We start from the raw sequence: 19,100 nt of genomic DNA, 5'->3' as shown, positions 1-19,100 counted from the left end.
TGTGCTTCTACACCACAGTTGCTGTTTTGGACACAGAGCAGTGCTATGCCTGCACTGATCTTAGTAGTTCCTAGGCTTGAATTAACATGGGAATTAATATAGCTTGCAGGACACATATACATACTTGACAGCCAAAAGCCCTCTCTCTGGATACAGTCTAAGAAGCTATCTATATATATAATTCTCCTATACATACCCATTGCTAATCCCATGCGTGGCAGCTCTCACGAGAGTTTGTGAGCAAGCTGCTGATTAGCGACGGGGACGGTTGGCCCAGCTGCTTACTGAGGTGAAACGGCGGCCACCAGGCCAGCCAGAGAGGAGAAGTGGTGGCCGGCTGCAGAGGAGAAGCAGCCGCCACCAGGCTGTCTGGCTGTGGTGCAGAAGCAGCGGCCACCGGGCCGCTGAGGGGAGAAGCAGCAGCCACAGGCAGCCGCAGTGCAGCCAGCTGGCAGTCAGGCAAGGAAAGCGCCGGCTAGGCCAGCAAGGGAAACTGCTGCCGGTGGGCAGGGAGGTAAATGAAAGTACCACCAGGCCGGCGTGAGGGAGGGAGGGAGGGAAAGGAAAGCAGAATGGGGACTGGGGCTGAAGGGAGCGGGAAAATGAAGATGGGGAGGAGAGACAAAGAACTAGGGGCACAGATGCTCTGCGTCGGATCAGCTAGTATACAGTATATTCCAATGAATAGCTATTTCTGTGTAATGAGTTTAGGATCAAGGACAATTTTGTGATGTGTTTGTAGGCTTTGGGGCATTCACACATGGAATATGTGGCACATACAGGAGGATTAGCACACAAATCAGTACTTTTACTAGCATCAGGCATTCCTCTTCTCTTAGCTATCCAGTTCTGTGATGATTAGAATCTAAATGTTCGTTAGGAAAACGTTTCTAGCCTTTAAAACCAAGGCTTGAAAACAGTATATGCAAAAAGCTCAGGAACCATGATACCAATTCAAAAATAACTTAGTAATTATTCCCAGTGGTTAGTAACTTGTGAGCTCTTGGCAAATATAGTGGACACACTCCAACACAGTCTTGGATGCATTTAAGCCCAACTGACTTGAGCATACTTAAATCTGTTTGGATCTTAGCCAAAGAAGATTAAAAAAAGGAGTCCATTTGTTTAAGTCTTTTCATTTGTTTTCTTGCGCCCTGTCCAGTAACAAATGGGATAGCCACATCAACATTAAATTATATGAGAAAGAAAATTTTTGAAGAGGACATTCCATATCCCAAACAATTTGGCAGATGCTCAATACAATGCATCAACTTTGGTTTCAGAACGCATCCTATGTGATCCAAGACATTCAATGTTAGGACACAAATGAAGAAACATTAGCATTAAAATAGGAATGTGTCATAATTTGACCTATTTAATGTGGCATCTATTAAGAGTGACAAATTTTATATTATGTTAATGCACTTGGTGAATATTTAGAATGAGAAAGTAGCCCAGGATTGGTAAATGACAGTTGTTAATTCTATGTTCATGGTGCAATTTCTGTCAATTTCTTTAGTCTGGATGTCAGCCACTGTACTTCCCCATCTTTTTAAAAGGCTAGATAATCTACATATCATTGCACACAAACTGAAACTGAGTAATCTAAAGGCAAATTCTGAAGAATTTAACAGTTTTAATTGGGCGCTTAACTTGAGTCTTGAGATTTTAGTCAACTTACTGTCTGAACGAAACTGAGAAGCGATTTCCACACATTTTGTCTTCAGACAATTCAATTTCACATCCTGAACAATGCACTCTTAAGAGGCTCCCTTATGCACTCAAGTCCATATTCAAGCATTCAAAAGGTGGGATAAGAGAACAGCAGCACAGCTATTCCCATCTGTTGTGTGTGATATAGACACCATACCGTTGCCTTTGAGCTAGAACTTAAGCATGGTCCCACAAAGGTTAAAATGCGTTCCAGTGTTCAAACAACAGGAACATGCTTTGAACAGATCATCTGGATAAGTACTTACAAAAAAACTAAATTGAATATATATTCCAATTTTTTAAAAAAATGTACATGTGATTTGCTGGGCCTTAATGCAACCATTGTAACGCCGTTGATGAGATACTGAGGATATTAAGTACTCTCCTAGGAAGGTTTACATGACCAAACAAGCCAGCAGTGACAATGGTATCAATGGTATTAACCCCTTCTATATCAAGAGTAATGACTATATTTAGTGAATAAAGTGATTCACTTTAGTGAACAGAATAATACTATTTTAGTTGTTTAGCAAACCCACATTAAAAAGAGCTGTGCATATGGGTTGCTGGATTTCATATTCAACTTTTTATTGTTACTCAGAGTAAACTGCATAGACATTTGCCAATGCAAACAGTGATCTATTTTTGAAGGAAAATGTGGAAAATGTATCACTGGCAGTGTCCCAGAGGCACCTGCTTCCAATCTGCATGCTCTGCTTCTGTAGTTGTCCAATATGAATAATTACAATAATTTTGTATCTTGGTATCATAAGGTCTTTTACCCGAGCCTTAATTACCTAAAAAAAAACCAAACAAACTCAAATGTTGTAACATACAAATGGATACCACAACCTCATATTTAGAGTCAATACAATCAACTTATGATACAGCACAGATCTACAGAACTAATGATACCAGCCTATGGGCCAGACTAGATCTTCCTTCTGACATGTCTTTGAATCCTCTGCTTGGGATTCCCAATGTCTTTTTATTAACCAAAAGCCACCATCAGGCTCTGATCCAGGTTGGGATCACTGTAGGTGATAGGGATTGCTGAAACTGCTGAAAATCACCCACACCCTCCTGAAGCTGCTATTTCCCTTTGAAGCTGCCATTTCTCCCCAAAGCTGCCATTTGCAGCAAGCAAAATGTCTTGAAGCTAACATTTTCCAGAAATGGTGCCTTCTGAGAGTGTATCAATCTAGTCTGATTTCTAGCACCATAAATTCATTCTGTTAACGAGTAATATATCAAAGATTAGATTACAAAATTCAGCCTAAATTGTGCACAGACAACATATAACTTCAGGTGTGAATGAAAGGAATTTAAAGCACTAACGCTGACTAAATTTCCCCCAGCATAATTAGTTAGCCATCACACATGCCAGTCCTATGGATACTGACTTGAATGGGCCTTATTCCATTGTAAACATGCATCGGATTGCAGTCTTTGCATTCCTGGCAGTCGAGACTACTAGCATGGAGACTCTCCATTCAAATGGGGCACCAGCCATTTTACAATGTTAACACCCAGATCAACAATACAAGGTAGTGTTGTTGGCAGCCTCTATGGTGAAGCCAAAAACATAGTCTTTAGGCTGTATATGCACCATGTATCAAAACTGTTCCCTAGGCATGAAAGGGGCAAACACTTCTCTCCTTGTATGTGAAGATATCCTCCTTTAAAAAATGGGAGGAGATGTCACACTAGTATCTCCTCTCCACAAAGGAGGATACTAGCACACACAATATATTTTAAAAGTTTTTAAATAACTTGTTCAGTGAATTCACTACAGTTTGTTGAAGAGACAGCCAAGTGGAATTTATTTTAAAAATCTAAACTAGATCAATATCCAGTGCTTAACTTATTAAAAAAAATGTAGTGGGAATTAAGTCTCTTTGGGAGAAATTACAACCCCTGGCCTAGTGCCAGTTTGTTTTAATAAATATTTTGTTTGTTTCAATAAATACAGAGACTAGCTGTGGCAATTCAGGATGGAAGGATGCCTATCAGCAATTCAGGATGGAAGGGAGACCATATTCAAATATGCCTTCTTGTCCAGCAAGCATGAAAAATGCAGTGGTCAACATCCAAGTTACCACTGCACGGGTACAGCAGTACTGAGTTTGAGACTACTGTAATGCTGCCATGTGAGCAGGGGAAGATTTTTGAGCGGGCGATTTTTGTGATCTCATGCAACCTTCAGGGACATATTTTCATGACACACAGTGGGCTTCAGAGGAAAGGGGAGATTGATGAAATTTACCCCTTCCCCACAACAGCACAGTGGTCGTTTGGAACTCAGCACTACTGCACTCACACAGTCTGGATGGTGGCTATTGGCAGATAGTGTGCTGCAGGAAAAGATTGCAGCACAATGACTATGAGCACTGTAAGATATTCCCTTTAGGGAATGGGGCCACTCTGGGAAGAACATCTGCATGCTTGCATACAGAAGGTTCCAAGCTTCCTCCCTGGCATCTCCAAGATAGGACTGAGAGAGACTCCTGCCTGTAATCTTGGAGAAGCCACTGCCAGTCTCTGTAGAAAATACTGAGCTAGATGGACCTATGGTCTGACTCAGTATAAGGCAGCCTCCTATGTAGATTTCTGTCCCAATATAAGATGCTGGAAGACTTCTCAACTGACATCACCAAGCATAGAAACTAGCTCTACTACTAAACCTGTGATATACAAAAGAATCACTGGAGAATATGTTGTTCACCTCAGAGTGGTCTGACCTGTAGGATAACAAGGTTATCATCCCGACACACACTTCTTAATATTCCAATTCATACATCCAAAGCTGAATCCCGACACTAAAAAGGAGTTCCTGAGTTGAGGCCTAAGTCAAACTGACAACTGTATAGGCTTTTTTCCTGTGCTGTGGAGATTTCTATAAAAAGATAGATATTTCTTTTTAAAAAATACTTTATTGAGGATTTTATACCTCAGAAATGGTCTTTGTCATTTGTCTGCACAACTCTGCTTCATATTTTTCTTCTTGAAGATAACTTGTGACCACATCCTTCAAGATATTATTCACAGTGACCACTGGGAAGCATTTTGTTGGACCTGGTACACAAAGACAGCTCACTGCATTAGTTCAGAAGACTCTAATGTGAAAGACGGAACACATTCAAACCGTTATTAAAAGAAACATTTAAGGATCAGATAAGAAAACAAATTGAGGTGAAACCAGCTTTTCTCCTTCCTGTGACCTGCACTAAAATCCTGAAGGATTTTATTAGGTCACAATTGCATAGTCGCCAATATCCAGACTAACTCTCCACAGCTGCTCCAAGTTTTTCTATTGCAGGGAAGGGTGATTTGTGGCGATCTCCCCTTCTCACTGCAGCTGCCAAGAGTCCCCCAACTATCAAGGACATAGGAGTCACAAACAGCTGCAAAAGGGGAGATTGCCGCAAATCACCTCTCCTCCTTTGTGCAACAGGAACAAACCTGTCATGTCTGTGGAAGGCTAGACTGGATGTCAGCCAATCTTTTTTATTTCACTGTACTAGCAACTTACAAAATAGCTGCATCATTTGAGTTGTTTTGAAACCACCCAAAACAGATTTAAAATCCAAATCAGATACAAGAGCTGTTTTCTAATGCTGCCCCCAAGCGTGATTTAAAGGAAGCAAATCAGGTGGGCAGAGCTAACAATCTCTTTACTTACTTCTCATGCTGACCTGCCACAGGGCACTACTGGCTTCAGAAGTAACCATGTCACCATTGGCCCCCATCACACAATTCGCTTTAGATGGTACCAAAGGTGACCTGGAACAAGTCCTGCTGCTGCTAACAATAACAAAAAGAGGCTCTTATTTGCTCCTAGAAAAAGGTCCTGAAGACTGGAGCAGAGGTGCTTTGTAGAAGTTTACACAGAAGAATGTATGGGTATATATGAGATGCTTAACCATTTTTTGGTGGGGGGTGTTTTTGTGAGTTTCCTTTTAGTTTTAAATACACTTAAGGAGCCCCTGGTGGCGCAGTGGTAAAACTGCCGCCCTGTAACCAGAAGGTTACAAGTTCGATCCTGACCAGGGGCTCAAGGTTGACTCAGCCTTCCATCCTTCCGAGGTCGGTAAAATGAGTACCCAGAATGTTGGGGGGCAATATGCTAAATCATTGTAAACCGCTTAGAGAGCTCCGGCTATAGAGCGGTATATAAACGTAAGTGCTATTGCTATTGCTATATTTATTTTTTTCTCATAGGGTATAATGGGACTTGAACCAGCCCATTATTCCCTATTGTGGAGCACCCATGGGTGCCAACAACCACCCAAACCCCGAAGCATTTGTACAATTATCGAATTCGAACCTGCAGCATGAACCTGATGGCTGGTCTGGTTTGAATTCAAACCTTCGAACTACCCCGGTTCGAATTTGAACCGGTTCACACATCCCTAATTTAAACTAGTCAGAAAACTATTGATTTTAAGAATTCCCCATGTGATAAATAAATACTTCTGATAAGACAAAAGGCAGTGTTTACATTAAAGACAATCATTTGTCCACAGTATGAAAGAGCATTGTTTATACCTAAAATGAACATTCCTTTTCTTTTCCCTCTGTTTAAATTAACATTGCTGTAATATTTATAGCAAGATTTCCTAGACACTCAGCACAATGTTTTTGGAGGTATCTAATGCAGTAAATCCAGCTCTCCATCTCCAAATCATATACATTCAATTTTTCTGCTTATTCCCCACTAAATATGGAATCATAACCTGCAATATTTCCAATGTGGAAAACATATTTGGCATCCCTGTGCCAAAAATAGATTGTCAACAAGTCATGCCGAATTTCCAGTAGCAAGTTGTCAAAAAGCATATGAGCAGAAGCTTGCCTCAGGCAGACAGTTTTCTAAATTGGGTCCTATATTTGCACACCCTCTGGATTTTGCCCCTCAGCAAAAAGAGAAGCCCTAGACTTTTCTATTTGAGTTTTATACCACAGTATTCACACAATAGTTAATTTTTAGGGATAAGTTGTCCCTATAGAAATTAGCTAAAGAGGTTATGTCTCTTCTAGCCAAAGGTCATTACTGTTACATACATTTAAAAATATTGTGACAGACTGCTATTCTTGTTAGCTCCTGAGCTGCAATGCATTCTATATGTAGCATGCCTGTAATAATGTATGAGTAACTACTCAAAAGATATATTTAACATAGGAAGCTGCCTGATACTGAGTCAGACCATTGGTCCATCTACGGTAGTTCTGCATTGTCTACACGAGGCCTGTACAACTCAAATGACCTGGCGGGCTGAAACCAACCATGACTTGGTTCATGGGGGCCGAGGTCAATTCCTAGGGTGATGATTATTAGAGTAACACTTAATATCAATCAACCAACCAATCAACTGAATTAAAGTGAAATGAATTAAAAATGAATTTTAAATGAATTTAATCAATATTTAACTTTTGATGTTCTTGCAGGCCAAGACTGATTTAAATTAATATGGAATAAGTTGAATTAAAATTCATTCTAATAATATAAATATTATACAATCTGTACAAAATACATAATAAAATGCATTGTTCTTCCTTTCCACCTCTGCCAAATTATCACACAAAACATGGAACACTTTTAAGGGGGGGGAAATGAGAACCTCTTCTCATAATTTTGGAACAGAATGGAGAAGGGGAAAGAAAGATGGAAAGGATGCAGCAGGAGGCTTGGCCTGAGAGAGAGAGAGAGAGAGAGAGAGAGAGAGAGAGAGAGAGAGAGAGTGAATGGAGCAGTCTTGGGGAGAGGGGAGAGAGAGAGAGAGAGAGAGAGAGAGAGAGAGAGAGAGAGAGAGAGAGAGCATGGAGCAGTCTTGGTGGGGGAGAGAGAGAGAATGAGAATGGAGGGAGGGGGGAGAGAGAGAGAGAGAAAGAATGGAGCAGTCTTGGTGGGTGGGTGAGAGAGAGAGAGAGAGAATGGAGCAGTCTTGGTGGGAGAGAGAGAGAAAATGGAGCAGTCTTGGGGGGGGAGAGAATGGAGCGGTCTTGGAGAGAGAGGGAGAGAGAGAGAGAATGGAGCAGTCTTGGTGGGAGAGAGAGGGAGAGAGAGAGAGAATGGAGCAGTCTTGGTGGGAGAGAGAGGGAGAGAGAGAGAGAATGGAGCAGTCTTGGTGGGAGAAAGAGAGAGAGAATGGAGCAGTCTTGGTGGGAGGGAGGAAGGGAGAGAGAGAGAATGGAGCAGTCTTGGTGGGAGGGAGGAAGGGAGAGAGAGAGAATGGAGCAGTCTTGGTGGGAGAGAGAGAGAGAAAGACTTAACTGTGCAGGCGCGCCTCGCAGTTGGGAAGCAACACCAGGCCAAATAGCCTGAGGAGGTGTTTTTTAAGCAGCAGGGGGAGGAAGAGGAAATAGCCCCGGGGGCCAGGAAAAAAGGCCTTGTGGGCCGCATCTGGCCCCCGGGCCGCATGTTGTGCAGGCCTGGTCTACACTGACTGACAGCGGCTCTCCAAGGCTGCAGGTGGGCGTCTTTCCCAGCCCTACATGGAGATGCTGCCAGGGATTGAACCTGGGGCATTGTGCATGCAAAGCAGATGCTCAACCACTGAGCTATGGACCCATCTCCAAAAACAACAACAATACTTCACATTTATACAGTGTTTAGACTGTTGGAATGGTTTCAAATATATTATTTCAATAATCTTTATGACATCCTTGTAGGATAGGTTGGTATTATTATCCATATATGCATGTTATGTATCAGAGTGTATTCCTGCACATACCTAATTTTAGCTGAGATACAATAAAGAATTTTTCTTCCACTTTCACTTGAGGAAGAACAACAATGCTTCCTCATGTGTAATTCACATTATTATGCACATTTCAGATGTTACTGCACTGTTATCTCATGACAATTTTGGAATGGCAAAACCCCAATAACACCTTGGAGGAAAGCACTGGAAAACCTTTCAAGGAGCTCTCATTTATTCCTCAAACAGCAGTTAATGAGTTTATACCATGTGGGTGTATGTGCTCCACACCTGTGAGGTCCTTACTAGTTATGCCAACTTTATTACAGAGCCGTACCATTCATGAGGGGCTCAGATTGTTCTAGGTCAGTCACCCCCAGCATATTTTTTGGAGAATATTGTGATCCCTGAGAATCTAATATACGGGATTGGCCTATCAGAATAGCAGTGATGAGGAAGTGAACCTTACCCAACCTGTACGTGTTCTCCATCTGAACAGTTGAACGAGGAATATCATCATGGTGGCCAGGATCATCCATGTAAGACACTGTACTCATGGAACTAAATACAAGCCCAGAGAATAAACTAGATTGATTAAAACTAATTATTTGAGAAGCACCACTCTAAAAAGGATACAAGATCTTCCCAAACAAAGGATTCATAATGTGCTCTGATCCTCTGAGATTTGTCCACACACAACATTTAAGTGACATACCATAGCGACTACTGCCTCAAGTTTCACATATTCCTAAGATCAAGGGTTCTCAGCCTTAGGCCGCCAGAAGTTGTTGGACTACATCTTCCCCGGTCACGATGGCCTTGGCTGGGGATGAGGTAGGCAAACAACATTTAGAGACCCATTGAATCTGAGGGGGCTCTGCTCCGGGTGCCGACAATGAGGGAGGCTCAGTTGTCGTGCACGTGGGACAGGGCCTTCTCTGTTGCTGCCCCCAGACTCTGAAATGCTCTCCCAGTGGCTATTCGCTCCCTGGACTCCATCACAGCTTTTAGAAAGCATGTTAAATCGTGGCTTTTTACCCAGGCTTTTATTTGATTGTCTCTGCTGCTGCTCTTTGTACTCTGTATTGCTTTTATGCTTTTATTTTAAAATTTTAATCAGATTTGTTTTATATTTTTAGCTTAATATTTTAATTGTCTTTTTTACAATCTTCTTTTTAAGTTTTGCTGTAAACTGCCTTGGGATTGTTTTACTGAAAGGCAGTATATAAATTTAACAAACAAACAAACAAACAAACAAACAAAGGCATAACAAGCCACTTTCACAGAAATTGACAGAGGATTTAACCATCCTCTGAAACGACTTTGGAGTATCTGTATTTCTCAACAAAGCAACTAGCAATATTACAGCTGCAATCCCATGCATATGGTTGGGAGTAAATCCAATTAAAAACGGTGGGACTTACTTCTTATAGGGATATGCATAAGACTGGGCTGCAAATTAGGCAAAGCCCTCTGGTCTCAACTTTGCTTATTCAAGATGCTCCCCAACCCCTGAAGCAGATTCTGTTTGGACAAAATGTACTTGCTAAGATAACATACAGTTCCACTTTATGGAAGCAGTATGCATCCATTAGGGCTGTGCAATTGTCTCTACTATCTGATAGGAATATCAGACTGATATGATCAATATCAAGCATTATTGGAAGGATTTCCAATAGGACAGCAGGGAACCCCCAATAGTCAGAATTCCAACTAAAATCTTTGCTGTCTTATCAGAAATTCTTCCACTTCCAACAGTAATATTGGGCGGTGGCCCTGATACTTGGAGAGGCTCTCTCTCCAAGCCGGCTCACAGTTGGTTTTTAAGGACTACACCTCCAAAATTGAGAGGTTGGGGAAAAAGAACCCTCAGGAAGCACCTACTGGGTCAGTTGGTGCATCCTGAGGGATTACTGTTGTCCCAACCCCTAATTTGAGGGTGCACTCCTTAAAAACCAAGTCGGAGCTGACTTTGACAGAAAGTCTCTCTAAGCCAACTGCAGACCTGGACTTTAAGTACCACACCCCCAAAATTGGAGGGTGAGGATCAAGGTAGCTCACCAGGCAAAAGGAACCCCCAGAAAGCACGTACTGGTCCAGTGGGTGTTTCCTAGGGGGTTACTGTGGCCCTTCATCGCCCTATTCCAGGGGTCCAGTGCTTAAAGTCCAGGTCTGGAGCTTCTCTGTTGCTGCACCCAGACTTTGGAATGCTCTCCCAGTGGCCATTCGCTCCTCGGACTCCATCACAGCTTTTAGAAAGCTTGTTAAAACTTGGCTTTTTATCCAGGCTTTTACATAATCGTTTTTACTGCTGCTTCTGTGTGTTTTTACCTGTTGTATTGTTTTTATGCTTGTCTTTTATAGATTTTAAATTTGGTTTGTTTTTATATTTTTTTAGCTTAATATTTTTATTGTCTTTTTACTGTATGTTTTAACTTTTGTAAACCACCTTGGGGTTGTCTTTTAACGAAAGGTTGTATATAAATGCAACAATAAATAAATAAAATAAAGAGTTATGGGACCATTTAATTATGGAAAAATTCACCTACCCAGAAAAGTGTCTAGGTATGTTGAACCTGCGCCTTTTATGTCACATGGTGAATATGCTGGTGGATCTTCCCAGACTACATCCTAAGAAATATGTCTAACCTATTAATTGGATGAAAAAAATGTTTTACATACCCATTATTCTGAAAACCCTTGTATCCAATGATTCTTTAATTAGTCCTAATTTATGTTTCTTTTTGTATTTTCTTTTGTTTTTCAAACCTATAAATAAATAGCCATGGAAAACACTTTTCTTAAAAGGTGGAGTAGCTGAGTGGATTATTGTAGGCGTTTCTTTTTTGCTACAGCTCAAACTAAAGCTCATACTCCACTAAAACAGAGTTTTGGGAGATTTTCATACGTTTAAGGAGGGAATGGGGAAAAGGTAGATTCCATTACAGAAATGTAATGATGGGGAAAGTTTCACCTGAGGTATTTCTACCTGTCACAAAGCTGTTACAATGGAAGCAGCTTGTGTATCTGCCTGGGCTGTGAAATCCTCCTTTGAATTAATGGTTAAATAAGATTATTTTATATAGGGAGGGAGAGGGAGAAACCACATTTTAACCCCTTCCAGTATATAAGACTTTGAAATTCAGGGCCAGACACAGTTTACTGCTCCACTTAGAAGAGCAGCATGGGAAAACATCCCCCTCACTATCCATTACTCAACTCTGACAAACATTCTGCTAACACAGGAGCAGGAGGTTAAAAGCCACTTGGGTCCTTACCCATCACTGCCATGTAGAAGTAACAATTAAATTTGGCTTCTGTAAAAACAAAAACTTTAAGAATATGTTGTTATATCGTCCAAGTGAAATAGCCCAACAAAGCAGTCAAAGAAAAAGGGAGAAGAAAGCTCAGAAAACAGTAAAAGCTTTACTCACTCTTTAGTTCTTCCAAAAAATTCTTTCGCTTTGACTTCATGGCTCCCTAAAGAAGATATGCTGCCTCTCTTCTTTAACAAGCGGGCTGCTTTATCCTTCACTGTGTCCGACATGTGTTCTAGACAGACGATATATATATTTAAACATAACAGTTAACCTGAAACTGTGTTTGGCAGCTAGAATACAGAGGCATGCCAATTTTACAAAAAAAGGGTAACAGAGTAGGTAACAGACGTAACTAGTTCTTGAAAATGGAAGAGGTTATTTTATTTTATGTATGTATGTATGTATGTAGAGGTAAGTGGCAGCAAGAGCAGTTATAGTGCTGGAAGGCAGCCTACCATACAATCCTATATGACTATCTGCCTGAGGGGCAGAGGTTGTGGGTGTGTGCTTAGTGCAAAGAGCTCCGGGCTCTTAGGGAACAGGTTTGTTCCATCAAAGCCAAGGTGGCTAACCTGGAAAAGCTCAGGGAGGCAGAGAGGTGTGTGGATGAGACCCTCAGGGATGTGACAGAATCATCCCATTCCCAGGCTGATGGTGCCTCTGCTGTCATGGAGCATGAAGGCCTTGGGGAAGGAGACATCCATCTGAGGAAGGTGGGAATGGTCTTTTAGAAGGGGCCCCTTCCTCAGGTGATGCACCCATAGCTTCTTGCACAGAGGATACTCCTCTGGGGTTGGGGCCTCCTAGTAGTTGATTTGATCCTTAGGGGAATAGAGAGATGAGTTTGTGACCCACGTGTAGGCCGCACAGTGACTTGCCTGGCTGGTGTGACAGTTGTAGATATCACACAGCATCTAGATAGGCTGTTAGACAGTGCTGGGGAAGAGTCAGCAATCGTGGTGCACGTCGGCACCAACAATGCTGGGAAATGCAGTTGGGAGGTCCTGGAAGCTAAGTTTAGGATGCTAGGTAGCATATTGAAGTCCAGGACTCCTCGGGTAGCTTTGTCTAAAGTGCTACCTGTTCTACAAGCAGGGAAAGTGAGACAGGCGAAGCTGAGGGGTCTCAATGCATGGATGAGATGGCGGTGCCGGGAGGAGGGGTTAAGATTTGTTAGGCACTGGGATACATTCTGGGGCAAGCAAAGCCTGTACAAAAGGGGCAGGCTCCACTTGAACCAAGATGGAACCAGACTTCTGACACTTAAAAAAGATTTCAGAGCAATTTTTAAAATGATGCCTGGGGGATTGCTGACAGGAACTGGATGGTACCTGGTTTGGCAAGCTGCGAGGGTGCAAAAGTTTTGGATAAACCAGAAGGGGACAGATTAGAACCAGGAGTAGAGCAGATGGAAACACATGACAGCTGGTCCAAAAGGTCATAGCACATGCCAGTGCCAGGTGTTTACATGCCAATGCTAGAAGCTTCTGAGTCAAGATGGGCAAGCTGGAGTGCTTGGTTGCTAATGAAAACATAGGTATGGTAGGCATAATGGAAACTGGGTGGAATGGTGAGAACCAGTGGGACACTGCTATTCCTGGATACAAACTCTACAGAAAGGACAGGGAGGGGAGGACTGCGGGTGGGATAGCACTGTGTATTAAAGAAGGGATAGAATCCAACAAGCTAGAAAACCTAGGAGAACTGGAGTCATCCACAGAATCATTATGGGAGACAATACAAGGACTGAAAGGAAATATTTTAGTAGGAACATGCCATCGCCCTCTGGATCAAAACACCAAGGGTGACTTGGAGCTGGAGAAGCAAATCAGGGAGGCTTCAAAGTGGGACAGCTGTAATAATGGGTGACTTCAATTATCCATACATAGACTATCCATAGTAAATTCACATTCAGGTTATGACAGAGGGGCCAGATTTCTAGACATGCTAAATGACTGTGCCTTAAAACTGTTAATCGTGGAACCATCCAGACAGAAGGTGACCTTGGACCTGATCCTGATTGGTGCTAAAGACCTGGTCCGAGATGTCAGATTTGCAGAACCATTGGGGAACAGTGACCATAGTGTGATCTTATTCAATTCAGCTCATATGCAAGTGGAGCACTGCCAAGAAGTCGAATACAGATATGTTGGACTTCAAAAGAGGAAACTTCTCAAAAAAAAGAGGAGACTGGTAAAAAGGAAACTGAAAGGAAAAGTCAGGAGGGTCAAATCAGTCCAGCAAGCACAGAACTTATTTAAAACCACAATAATAGAAACTCAGTCGGAATGTATACCAAGAAGAAGGTATCATCAAGTTCAGGAGGTTCATCAAGCTGTAAAAGGGAAGGAGACTTCCTTCAGAAAATGGAATTCCTGCCTAAACGAAGAAAACAAAAAAGGAACATAAATTCTGGCAAAAGAAATGAGAGGATACAATAAGTGATGCAAAAAGATAGTTTGAGAAGCATATAGCCAATGTAATTCCGATTTTCAAAAAGGGATCCGGGGGGCGGGGGTCCAGGAAACTACAGGCCAGTTAGCTTAACTTCTGGTCTGGTTAAGTGATTGAAAGCATACTTAAGGACAGAATTGTTAAACACATAGAAGAACAGGCCTTGCTAAAGGAGAAACAGCATGGCTTCTGCAAGGGCAAATCTTGCCTCACTAACCTTTTGGAGTTCTATGAGAGTGTCAACAGGCATGTGGACAAAGGTGATCCAGTCGCCATAGTATACTTGGACTTTCAAAAAGCTTTTGACAAAGTTCCCCACAAAAGGCTCTTGAGTAAACTTAGCAGCCACAGGATAAGGGAACAGATTCATGTGTAGGTTGGTAATTGGTTGAGAGACAAGAAACAAGAGAGTAGGAATAAATGGACAGTTTTCACAATGGAGGGAAGTTAGAAGTTGGGTCCCCCAGGCATCAGTACTGGGACCAGTGCTCTTTAACTTGATCATAAATGATCTAGAAGTTGAGATAAGCAGCAAAGCGGTCAAATTTGCAGATGACATTGAACTATTTAGGGTAGTGAAATCCACAACAGATTGTGAGGAGCTCCAAAAGGATGTCTCCAAACTGAGGGAGTGGGTGACAAAATGGCAAATGCAGTTCAGTGTAAGCAAGTGTAAAGTGATGCATATTGGGGCAAAAAACCCCAACTTCACATATTTGCTGATGGGATCTGAACTGTCAGTGACTGACCAGGAGAGAGATCTTGGGGTCATGGTGGACAGCTCATTAAAAGTTTTGACTCAGTGCATGGCAACTGTGAAAAAGGCAAATCCCATGCTAAGGATCATTAGGAAGAGGATTGAAAATAAAAATGATAGCATTATAATGCCCTTATACAAATCTATGATATAGCCACATTTGGAGTATAGTGTTCAGTTCTGGTTGCCATATCTTAAGAAGGATATTGAAGAACTGGAAAAGTTGCAGAAGAGGGCAACCAAGATGATCAGGGGGCTAGAGCACCTTCCTTATGAGGCAAGGCTACAGCATCTGCAGCTCTTTGGTTTGGAAAAGAGGCAACTAAGAGGAGACATGACAGAGGTATATAAAATTATGCATGGAGTAGAAAGAACGGACAGAGAAATTTTTCTCCCTCTTCCACAACACTAGAACCATGGGTCATCCCATGAAATTGAAAGTTGAAGACTGACAAAAGGAACTACTTTTTCACATAGTACATAATTAATCTATGGAATTCTCTGCCACAGGATGTGGTGATTGTCACTAGCTTGGATTGCTTTAAAGGGGCTTAGACATGTTCTTAGAGAACAGGTCTACCAATGGCTACTAAGCTGGTGTCTGTAGGACATCTCCAGCCTCGAAGGCAAGATGCTGCTAAATGGTGGGCCACTGTGTAAAACAGGATGCTGGACTAGTTAGGCCTTGGGCTTGATCCAGCAGGGTTGTTCTTATGTTCTTAAGGCATGAAGCCCTAACATTAAAAAAAAGTCAGAAATCCTAATCATTAGGAAGGATATTCTCAGCCTTACAACTGATTCAATATACTTATCACTTGCAGAAAATCTCCATTTGCATGTATATTCAGTATCTCCATGCATGAGTTAGTCACCCCCTTATACAGCACAGTGAAACACAAGCAGTCAAGCTCTGCCTATGCTGCTGCAAGTGTCTAAACCTCATCCTTGTTGCTGCAGAACAGCTCTGTTCTGCTGCCACAGAAATGTTGCAAAAGTGTCGTTGCACAGCATTTCTTAGAAGCAATGGACGTTGTGTCATGTATGTGGTTGCACAACTTTTAAGTTGCAGTGGAATGAGGCTGTTCTGCAACTGAGCTGGCAGGGTTTAGGTACGTGCAACAGCATATGCGGTGCTCAGTTACTTGTATCTCACTGCAAGTTATGTAGGCAAGTATCTTTTCAGTATTGTTCCTCATCCAGAGGTGCAGCTAGGTAATTTTGGAGTCTGGACCTATAGGCCTTTGGAGGCCTCCTGCCTGCTGGAAACCCCCCCTTCCACCACTGCAAGTTAAGCATCATCCCCCTACACACACACACACACACACACACACACACACACAATTTATTTATTACTAGTATGTGTAAGCCCGTTGTAATAACGGGCTCTAGTGGGGGGGCGGTTCCCGCTGCCGCCTCACCCGCCTCGGGCGCACTCCTTGGGCCGACACCTCCGCCGCCGCCTCGGGCGCTCTCTCCGCCCGCCGTTTCTTGTGGCGGCGGCCGCCGCCATCGGAGCCAGTCGCCCCACCACGGCCACCGCCTCCTTGGCCCGCACTCCTTTGGCCGAGGCCGCGGCTCTGCCGCCGCCTCGGCCGCACTCTCCGCCCGCCGCTTCTGCTCCTTCTGGTCTCCCGTGGCGGCGGCCGCCGCCATCGGGGCCAGTCGCCCACCGGCGGCCGGGTCCAACATGGCCGCCCATCTCCGCGCATGCCCAGAACGGGCGAAAAAGACACGGGCGGCACGGACGCACGCCCAAGGCTTTTATGGGTAAGGATTATTTTTATACCACCTGATATATCGACCATGACACATGTGTGTGTCCTCACTCCCCCTTCTGTCTCTAGAGCAGCTGGCACAGGTGATAATCACACTTGGTTGCCCGGTGCAGTGTGGGCCAGCAGCGACCACAGGAGAGCAGGGCAGGGTATGAGGAGGCCCTGGACTCCAGGGGTAAGAGTGCCACTGTCCCCATCCTTCAAGGAATGGACTGCAATGACGACGTCTTGTGAATATAAGTTGTACTTGTGAGGATGCAAGGCAAGGCAGCACATCTACACAAGTAAGGCATAACAGAAGGTCACTCGAAAGAAAAGTACCATTAATTTGTTCAGCCCTTCTTGCTACCTTAATTATTCACACAAGCTGGTTTACACATTGCACAGAAAAAAGTCAAAGCAAGCCCTGGTTTTTCTTCCTTTATTTCTCCAAAAATATGGGGAATAGAGCGGAGGATCATCTGTGATCTCCAGAAGCAGGATCCTCATGGATCTCTACAGGGGTGAGATTCAGAAGTCTCATTTCCTATATTGCAACAGACGCAAATAAAAAACAAGGGACTGTGTAAAAGCTGGAACAGAACATGCTTGAACAACTCATTAAAAGCCAAACTGAGTCCCCAAAACGCTGGGATGTGTTAGACAAACAAGAACAATATTTTTTAGCATTGAAATACTTCCAATAGTACACTTTTATTCATTCCTTCACAGCCAAAAGGGGAATGGAAAGGTCCAGAAAATCCAGATGCAGCTAGAGTCAGTCACCCAGGCTTTCCTTTTACTGCTTTTGTGCAACAAGTGAACCGACTCTATGCTGCACTTGTGCATACATACTGCAACCCTGCCAAAGAAACAGAGGGACAACAAGGCAAGGGAAAGTACCAGAAGTCAGAAGAACAGCGACAGAAGGGGCCCAAGCAGCAATATTTTCTTCCTCTCAGGGTGAGGCATTAAGATTACAGTATGAAGGCTGGCAACTTCTTTTGACAGGGGATTCCTGTGCTGTCAATAGGAGTAGTATACACTGGCAGAAAACCCAAAGCAAAGGTTTTCCTCGCCACTGTACCTCCATTATTATTATTATTAATTCAATTTCTATACCACCCTTCCAAAAATGGCTTAGGGCAGTTTATACAGAGAAATAACAAATAAAAAAGATGGATCCCTGTCCCCAAGGGGCTCACAATTTAAAAAGAAACATAAGATAGACACCAGCAACAGTCACTGGAGGTACTGTGCTGGGGGTGGATAGGGCCAGTTACTCTCCCCCTGCTAAATAAAGAGAATCACCACGTTCAAAGGTGCCTCTTTGCCAAGTTAGCAGGGTACTCCATGCTGGGGGAAAGCTTCTCCAGTTGAACTGCCGTCTATCATACAGTTGTTAAAGGCACAGAAGAAACCCTGCTAGCAAAAGGGCGGGGGAGGCGGAGAGAAAGGCAACCCCACGCCGTCGGACCTCTTCCCTTTCTAGTGCGCTCCAAAACAAAACAAAAAGACCTTTCTTTTTAAGGGGGAAGATAAGCGCGGGGGGGGGGATCTCTCCTTCTCTAGTGCCTTCGCCAGATTCCCACTCCTCCCGCCCCCGCAAAACAAACCAGCCAACAAAGCTCACGTCCCCAGGCGCGCGCCCTTACCTTTCCCGATGCAGCCCAACAAAGCCGGCAATGTTGCTGGTTTCCAGGGCTACAAGTCAGCCCCTGCAGGCTGACCGGGTGCGAAGGGCGGCCACCAAGCTGTCCCCGCCCCACAGGCAGGAAGTGGACGGAGGAGGAGTGCGGAGTTGCTGGAGGCTGGGAAGGGGCAACCATCTGCCGCCTGCCCGCCACGCCGGAGCGAGCGTGAAAGGAGCTGCTGGAGAAGCTGCTGCGCCCTCGCCGCCTCTCCAGGCGCGGAACCGGGAAGGGGGACTTTGGGACCGCTCCCTCGAGTCGAGCGCTCCCCTGTTTACAGTCTCCAGCTCTGCGCCATCGCAGAGGCTATTGCTCACGCGCCTGTTTCCCGGGCTCTGCTGCTCGTGGCAGTTTAAGCGTGTCGGTCCATTGCAGGGCAGGCCCCGTCTCTGCGAAAAGCATTGCGCACCGCTGCGCGACGGCATTATTGCCTCGCTGGAGATCCTTGCGCAACCACCGGAACAGCATCTCCCAGAAGAGACCCTGCAACACCACCACCACCCTTTTAAAATAAGAATTTTGGTTTCTTTAGAGAGTCATTAGCAAACTGTATTCTCTGGAGAGAAAAACGTTTCTTGTCTCCCGCAGCTTGTTATATGCTTTCGGCCTTCGGAGTTTCAGCTGCTGAGCCCTGCCTACTGAATCCATCCTGATTGTTAGTCAGTGGCTAGTTCTCATTCTCATGTTGCTGCCCGACTAGAGAGCGGTTT

At 43.7% G+C, this 19,100-nt stretch overlaps 1 protein-coding gene across 3 annotated transcripts; it reads right to left on the bottom strand.

The window, feature by feature from the left end:
• Nucleotides 1-1,116: 1,116 nt before the first annotated feature.
• Nucleotides 1,117-18,703, bottom strand: DYNLT5 (dynein light chain Tctex-type family member 5). 3 transcript variants are annotated; one of them, XM_053246566.1, is made up of 5 exons: nucleotides 18,355-18,703; nucleotides 11,849-11,966; nucleotides 8,884-8,975; nucleotides 4,664-4,788; nucleotides 1,117-2,510 (listed from the first exon to the last, which is right to left on the bottom strand). In XM_053246566.1, the coding sequence occupies exons 2-5, from the start codon at nucleotides 11,959-11,961 to the stop codon at nucleotides 2,307-2,309; spliced, it is 534 nt and encodes a 177-aa protein (XP_053102541.1). In that variant the 5' UTR covers nucleotides 11,962-11,966; nucleotides 18,355-18,703; the 3' UTR covers nucleotides 1,117-2,306. The 3 variants fall into 3 exon arrangements, with proteins under 3 accessions (XP_053102541.1, XP_053102543.1, XP_053102542.1); XM_053246568.1 differs by lacking the exon at nucleotides 8,884-8,975 and adding an exon at nucleotides 11,097-11,183 and having other exon boundaries at nucleotides 18,355-18,372; XM_053246567.1 differs by lacking the exon at nucleotides 18,355-18,703 and adding an exon at nucleotides 14,031-14,115.
• Nucleotides 18,704-19,100: the final 397 nt, after the last annotated feature.

Source organism: Hemicordylus capensis, chromosome 4, assembly GCF_027244095.1.
Source record: "Hemicordylus capensis ecotype Gifberg chromosome 4, rHemCap1.1.pri, whole genome shotgun sequence".
NCBI lineage: Eukaryota > Metazoa > Chordata > Lepidosauria > Squamata > Cordylidae > Hemicordylus > Hemicordylus capensis.
The sequence above is the reverse complement of the archived record's forward strand: the minus strand, read 5'-3'. Positions and strand labels throughout refer to the sequence as shown.